The sequence below is a fragment of the Clupea harengus genome, chromosome 15, assembly GCF_900700415.2.
Source record: "Clupea harengus chromosome 15, Ch_v2.0.2, whole genome shotgun sequence".
Lineage (NCBI taxonomy): Eukaryota > Metazoa > Chordata > Actinopteri > Clupeiformes > Clupeidae > Clupea > Clupea harengus.
Genome location: NC_045166.1, coordinates 24638877 through 24647125, shown reverse-complemented (window position 1 = coordinate 24647125; position 8249 = coordinate 24638877). Strand labels below are relative to the sequence as shown.

Below are 8249 nucleotides of genomic sequence, written 5' to 3'. Positions count from 1 at the left end.
GCAAAATCCCGCACCAATGAAAACTTGCTTGGATCATGATTAAATTAGAATGTTGATTTTGGCTGCGGTCCAAATTTTATTCGTCTGGGTCCGGATCCGGATCGGAGTCCGCCTATTGAGTACCCCCGCATTATATCGTTAGCTAGCTGGATAGCTAAACATGTTAACACCAAACGTCCACTTTCTCATGGTGACTGGCAGAGGTAACACGTAAAAACGTGAACATTTCTATACATTTATTTAGTGCCATATCACTTTATTGACAAGGGTCTGAAGTAATTTTAGGTGTATACATATTGTAGCGTCGGACTCGTGAACATTTAGTTTTCCGTCGGTTGGTGGGTGTCGCAAAGCAATTAAAAAAAAGATGCCGGACCAAACTCCGTAGATGGTCGTATTTGTACATAAAAGTTGTTTGTTTGACTTTTTTTGCTTAGATTTTTTCAAAGTTACCGAGAAATAGAGCCAGCCAGCCAGCTATCTAATGTTAGCATGCTACTACCCACAAGGTATACAGCATGGGCTGGACCAATCACAGCCCCGGGGTCTCCGTGGGCTCTCCGTCTTTTCGACGGATAATTACAATATTTGGGAGGTGCACGTCAGGCCACGGAGAGGTGCTCGGAGAGGGTTTGCAACGACGGAGAGGGCTCGGTGTGTCTGCAAAAAACGGACGACCATGAATTGGGCTTTATGGTCGGTCTTTAACGCAGACACGCAAGAGCCCCTTGTGTCGTTGCGAACCCCCTCCGATCACCTCTCCATGGCTTGCGTGCACCTCCCAAATGTTTTAACTATCTGACGAGGCGACGCAAACCGCACAGAGACAGCAGGGCTGTGATTGGTCCTACCCCTTGTGGGTAGTAGCATGCTAACCAACCATAGACATATATGTCTCTGATGCTAACCTTAGATAGCTAGCTCAAACACCTCGCAAATCCCCTCAGATGTATTTTTCAGTTACAATAACGGGGTTTTTACATTGCACACTGTCTATTTCTACGTAACTTTAAAAAAATCGAAGCAAAAAAACTTTTATGTACAACCATCTACGGAATTTGGTCCGCGATCTTTTTGTTTTTGTTTTTGTTGATGCAACTGCGTGGCCACACAGTAACGCAGTCGTAGTCTGAGTAGTCAGAGACGGATAGTTACAAAATTTGGGATGTGCACGTCAGGCCACGGAGAGGTGCTCAGAGGGGGTTCGCAACGACGCAAGGGGCTCTGCGTGTGCGTAAAAGGCAGACCATAAATTAGGCTTTACTACCCCGAAAAGAACCAGAACCACCTAAAACACCTCCCCAAAGGGGCGTCACCCTAACATGGCCCAGGCAACAGAACCCACAATCATCAAACTATATCGGTATGAAAGGTATTTTCTCATCTTATATCACATTTGAAAACTATATTGGTGTACCTTATATTCCGATATATCACCCAGCCCTAACAGAGAGTACTGGCCTTTACAGAGATGTAAGATTTATTTTTCTCCACGGTCTCCAAAACAGAATGTATAGAAGTGAACTTCTCCTCAAAGGGACTCAATGTGTTTGCTCTGGTACCCCATCTAGTGTCTGATATCAGTAGGATCCCTGCTGTTCTTAATTGTCCTTCTGTCCTGGTTTATGCCTCCAAGGCGTCTTTCCTGGCACCTGTGGCTGAGAAGAACACTGCAATCTTTTAAATGATGGGTATTATGTTCTTTACTAAAGGTAAATCAGAACAAAGCACCACGACTAACATTTTTGAAAAGCACCAGCTCAGTATTTTTATCAAGTGGATTTTCCCCTGGGCTTAAGCTCAGTCTCAGTTGGCGACCGGTCAGGATCGCAGACAGGCCAATCTAGAATCATCCCTTTCTGCTTAAGCAGCCCTGCACCAGTAATATGGGCAGAATGTTGGTTTGGTGTTGTACTAATGGCAAAAGCAGGGATGTCCCTGGAAAGGACTGTATCTAGAAGATACATTTTGCTCCATATTTGTACATGTCTTTCTGCATTAATGGTGCCCTCACAGATGTGCGAGTTACCCATTCAGTCTGCACCAACACCCATACATAAAAGAAACTGGTGTTTTGACCCGACAGCTTTTCCTGTTGGTCTCATCAAACACGATGGCTGTGTTTTTCCCAAATCTATTTGAAATGTTTACACGGGAGCAGAAAATATGCTTCCACTGTGCTACTGTCCATCTCAGATGAGACTGGACCTAAAGAAGTCGGTAGCGTTTCTTCAGTTTTAATGTATGTTGCTTTGCATAGTAAAACATTGACCTGCATGTGTGGATGTGGACGACTGACAGCATCAAAGTATTCTCCAGTAGCTCATGTTTTGATATTTATTACAGACACATGACAGTTGTTAAGACAGTGAATTCTGAGGTATCACCCCACTCTGTGCCTTTCGTAGATTATCAAAAGGACTCACCACAGCATCACACCGTAGGCCAGTCAACAACTGGCACTGAATGGGGTAATATGTCTAAGAGAAGAAGAAAAGAAGGCTAAAACACTGACAAGTACAAACATTCATTGTCTACAGTTTCTTTGCAGTTATTGAGGTAAACAGAAGCAGGTGTTTATCTGTAGGGACCCTTTCCATGTTGTCAGACCCTTATAATGACATTTACGGGCCTGTCAGTGGCAAAAAAAAACAAGAGGTTTACTGCTGCTGATGTGCTGGTTTGCCTGATAGGATTTATTGTATAGCCGCTTTGCAGTTGCTGATTTTAGCTTCTAACTCAATACTGGACTGGTTTAGATTGTTAATTAGTGAATTAGTTAAAGTTTTGACCCAAAAAGGTTGGTAAATGCTTATGTTTCCTCATAAACATGTACACTGAATTAGATTATACATAAAACTTCACCAAAATCTCACACATGATTGCCTCACCTTACATCACCTTCCTTTTAGCTTTATTTCAGCTTGTCACATTGTTATTAGACCTACATTTCCACTGTCCCAACCTTTCTGGGACGTGTTGCAGGCATCAATTTAAGAATGAATGTATATCTTTTAATAACCAATGAAGTCGATTAGATTTAACATAAAATGCTTAAAATACCTTATAGTGTTTTTGTCTGAATGCAAGTCAAGGTGAATTTAGAAGTTTTTGCCCTCTGTTTTTATTTCCATTTCACCCAACCTTTGTGGAAATGTGGTTTTAGATTATATTTTAATGTGTTTTATCGGCATGGAAAGTAATATAAAGAGAAATGACAGTAGCATCAGCAATAGTATAAACACCCCTTTTTATTGGTACAAGACTCCACCAACAGCCCTATCTTTTACAGATCAGGTTCCACCTTCTTGTGCATGTGTAGTCATAGTGAATATCAAGCAAATACTTATTATTGGGCAGCTGTGCAGAACTATGTATCATAATTCTTTATAACTGCCCATAGCCCTGCATAGTGATCACTCAAGTATTCTATTTCTCTAACTGTTCATTAGTAAAGAGTTCACGCTTACTCATAAAACATAAACATTTTCATGTTATGAATGCCACCATTGGCATTGGTGGTGCCATGTTAAGGCCAAAAGGAAACGGCAAACAAACATGGAGATAATAACACATAGGATGTATTAGTCAATGCAACATATGAAGTGCTATGCAATGTTTTATTACCAGTCAACTATTTACACTCAGTTAATTAAATCATTTAGCAAATGCTATTTAGCAACTAAATAATTTCATTTGTTTTGTGGTTCATTTCCTAAATAAAATAACACATACAAATCTTCCAGAAAGCTGGTGAAAACACATAATCAAAATAAAAAATATTTATGTGAACAGACATGAGCATAATAAAATGGTATGTGAAAAAGCAAGAGTCAAATAACATGATAATATAGTATTTATGAGGTTGTTCTCATAGGGGAAATGTCATATTGCAGATGTCAGTGCAATGCACTACTGAACGTGTATATATTGTTCCATCAATGAAAAAGATGAAACCATAATATATTACATCATGCACATATATGGAAAGAAAAGGTCACATGCACACAAAAATCTGTCTCAATTGATTGTTTTAATATTGAGGGCTAATCGCCAAAATTACTTCACATGCATGAGAGAGGATTCTGGGCTACATATACGACACCTTACAATTATTTTCACGCTTTTTTTAAACCATGGGTAGAACAAAGCATAAATAATTGGATTGAACAAAGAATTCAGGTAAAGTAGGATTGCCATGTAATTTAACACATCATTAAAAATCTGGCTGTTGATACCCTCAGACATAAAGCTACATATGTAATATGGCACTATGCATAACAAAAAGACAGACACAAGTATTCCAAGCACTTTAGCAGCTTTTCTCTCAGATCGTTTGGGCACGTGATCATTCTTGCCGGCATTTGGATTACCCTGATTATTAGCTGCCCTGATGGCATTGGCATGTCTTTTGGCAATGGCAAAGATTATCAGGTACAGTATAATCATAATGGAGCAAGGTAATACAAACACCACCACAAGATCAACAAAGGACCATATTTCATTCACAATAATGAGACAGTCGTATGGACACGGTGTCAGTGCGTGAGTGAAAAAACCGTTGCAGTACAGAACAGCTAAATTGTACCCCAGAGAAAACATCCAGTTCAGCGAGGCCACAACAACAACAAGGTTCACAGTGATTTTTCTGGAATAGAAGAAGGGATTGCTCAGAGCCAGGTACCTGTCCACTGCATTAAGAGCCACATTATGGACAGATGCACATGTTAAATGGAATAACACAAAGTTGAAAAAAGCACAAACAGTTGTCCCAAAAAGCCAGCATGATTCTATCATCCAGATAAATTCCAGTGGCATCACAAATATTCCCACGGAAATATCTGCCACAGCTAAGGAGAAGAGGAGCACATTAGTTGGTGTGTGAAGCTGTTTAAAGTGACACACCGATGTGATGACAAGCAAGTTGCCCAACACAGTTATTATCACAACAATTATCGCAGACACATACAAAGCCACATAGGCTGGTGTAGCCGTTGTTTTTCCTGAGCAAGGAACACAGTTGTCCAGAAGGCTGTGATTGCTGGATCCAAGTGTGTTTGATTGTAAGTATGTTTGCTCAGCGGTGAGCTCCCTAGAAATGGAATATGAATCCAATGACATGATCGGACATCTAGTGGATCAGACCTTTTGCTGCACGGTATTTATACAGTTTTAAGCAGGCACTCTCACAATCCCCACCCCGTTTTTTTTTCTTCTTTCAGCACTGATGATGCAATCCTGAAAGCTCCAGCATCCACATGTATATACATATCTATACAAAAATCAAACTCATCTTTAATGGGACATCACTTTTTAAAGACATGCTGATTCATATATTTACAATGTAAAAAAGAAAAACATTTTATTTGTGTTTTACCTGTAAAGTACACCATCTGGATTGAACTGGGCAACCTCTGATGTGCCTTCTGTATTTGTAGATTTACAGAGTTTCTAATTAGGGATGCACGATAATATCGGCACGACATCGGTATCTGCAGATAAAAGCTTCAAAACTTAATTATCGGCATCTGCAGATGTACCCGGCCGATAAGGTGACGTTCAAATTATGCGCACGCGAAGCAAATGTTTTACTATTAGTAACCAAAACATTTGCTTCGCGTGCGCATAATTTGAACGTCACCTTATCGGCCGGGTACATCTGCAGATGCCGATAATTAAGTTAACTATGAGCGCCAACAACGTAATTCAACACGTCGGCTGTGTGGCAGTACTTCACAGTATCAGAGGATGTTGACATGCTATTTGTCAGGAAACTTTTCAGGAGATGGAAGAGGTGACGACAGCTTGGCCGTAACGTAGGTTGCATGCATAGATGCAGACCACCTGCGTGCAACGCTTTGCAACATTACCTGTCGCGCGCTAATAGAAGTTAATAAGTTGCTAGTTAGCTAGACAACACTAGCTAGTTAGCTTGCATGCTACGTGACACCAGCAAAGTTGATGATCTCATTTGACGGGATGTGAAACGTTATGTCACGAGCCCACGCTATCTGTATGGCTTACTTTTGCATATATGGAATTTATATAGCTAACTTGGCAATAACCTTACATAGATTAGTCTAGAAATCCTAGAAGGGATGTTATTAAACTGTAAGTCAGTTAACCAACGTTAGCTTGCCAAGTTAGCTAAGTTGCATTTCCAGAGTGTAGTTGTTCAAGTTCAAGGAGGTACTGTTCAAGTATGAACATTGTGACGTGAAAATATAAATAAATCTGCCATATTTGAAATAATTTCAATAGTTTTCATGAGTGAATGGCTATTTCTAAAATGATACAAATCACGTTTTTAATGTCCCGTATCTACAGCAATACCCTATCATAATAACAGATTAATTCTAGTACAGGAGAGACTTTTCAATAATTAAAAAGCAGAAGGGTATATATCGGCATCGGCAATCGGCCAAAATGAGCTTGTAAATATCGGCATATCGGATATCGGCTAAAATTCAATATCGTGCATCCCTATTTCTAATGCTAGGAAAGGACCCAACTTCAGAATGAAACCTGTGCCTCCAGCATTCTATTTCCTGTCCTCATGGTACCACTTCAACATCTCTTCCTCTCTTTTTTCAGTGAGTTTTTACCAAGTAAGCTGCAAGCATTGCAGGCTCATTCTCTTCAGAAAATATCTCATCCAGCTCACTAGATATATGAGGTAAAAAAGGGTAGAAGAGATGTACCCAGTAGTGGTCCTCCACTGACTCCGTGGATATGTGGGACCTGTAGATGCGCTTTACTGCTATCCTGAGCCTGGCTGGGATAACATCACTGGAGATGTCCCAGCACATTGTTGGCTGTTGGCTTGTAGCTGTACTCATTCCATACTGAGAGTAGGGCTGAGCGATAAGGACACATAATCTGTATGCGGAATACCAATACACAAAATATATTGATATTTTCTGCGAAGAGGGCTAAATGTTCAGTTGGATCTCAAAGCCACTGCAGTGACAATGTTTTGCAGAACGTGGTTGAACTGTTTGAATAGTGCATATAGGTTTTGATTCTAAAATAATTGACCTAGTTGAAGCATTTCTGTTATGTATAATATTGTAACAACCACACAACATGTGTTCATGTTGTGTGTGCATTGAATTAATGTGTTCATGTTGTGTGTGCATTGAATTCTCTGTGTGCCTATGTCCTTGCTCTCTGCCAGCTGCTGCAGCTCATGTACAGGTTGCCATGCATTGCGGGGGGCTGGGACACCTGGATATGAGGAAAAGTTACCTGTTGTTGAGCCTTCTTGTGCTCGCGGCTCTGTGGAAAGCAGCAACATTATTTGGCGTGGTCGTAGCCTGTGTAATAACGGCCTTGTGTTCATCGATAAATCCACCAATAAGGTAATCACTGTCTGCGTAATGACTGAGATTGTTACAATATGATTAACAATCCGTTCTTGGGAGATATACATATTGTAACAAATCACGGAAGCACGTGTAGCCTCTGGAGCTGCCGACGGGGATGGCACCTGTGTTGGTGCGGGGCCCTCTGTCATTCTGTCCGGTTGAACCGCTCTACCAGCCCGCCGCTCCATGGGTGCCCCCACTGCATATTGCTGTAGCGGGGCGTGGGAACGTTGTGTAGGTCCCTTCTTGAGCAGGCGTCGCAGCAGTGAACAAAGAGTTGCACATCGCGTCGGCATCCTGGCCAGTATAAACGGCTTCGTAAGTGGTGGAGTGTTTTTGCAATGCCAAAGTGGGCAGCCCCCACTGTACCGTGCACAAGCTCCAACACACGGGCTCGCAAGCAAACTGGGACCACCAGCTGGAGGACATCATGACGCCTGTCAGGAGCCCGCCAGTGTCAGTGCAGCAGCCTGTTGTGCGAGACAAAGCAAGGCCAATGTGAGTAGAAAGCCTTGGTCTCAGGGTCAAGTGCAGAGACATCAGTCCATGGTGGGCGTTACCCATGACAAAACCCTGGCGAAGACTGAGTCTTCGGATTGTGCTTCCTGCAGCTCTTCCACTGTAATAGTGTCCCTCCGGCTGTCGCCGAGCCTTTAGCCGTGACTCTGCGGACCCGCATCGCGGCATCCACATCCCCTCCGTTGACCGGGCTGGGGTGCGCTGCGGGGCTGAGGTGCACTGTCGAACTGGGGTGCACTGATCTCCTCCGCCACTCCGTCGACCGAGCCGGTGTGTGCTGTCGGGCTGGGGTGCGCTGCCGATCTGGGGTGTGCTGATCTCTGCCGCCTCTCCGTCGACTGTACCGGACTGGGGTGCGCTGTT

General features: G+C 42.4%; 1 protein-coding gene across 1 annotated transcript; it reads right to left on the bottom strand.

Annotated features, from left to right (window-relative positions):
- Positions 1–3751: 3751 nt before the first annotated feature.
- LOC116223778 (trace amine-associated receptor 13c-like) lies at positions 3752–5504 on the bottom strand. The gene has a single exon (XM_031581695.2). The coding sequence runs from the start codon at positions 5119–5121 to the stop codon at positions 4060–4062; it is 1062 nt and encodes a 353-aa protein (XP_031437555.2). The 5' UTR covers positions 5122–5504; the 3' UTR covers positions 3752–4059.
- Positions 5505–8249: the final 2745 nt, after the last annotated feature.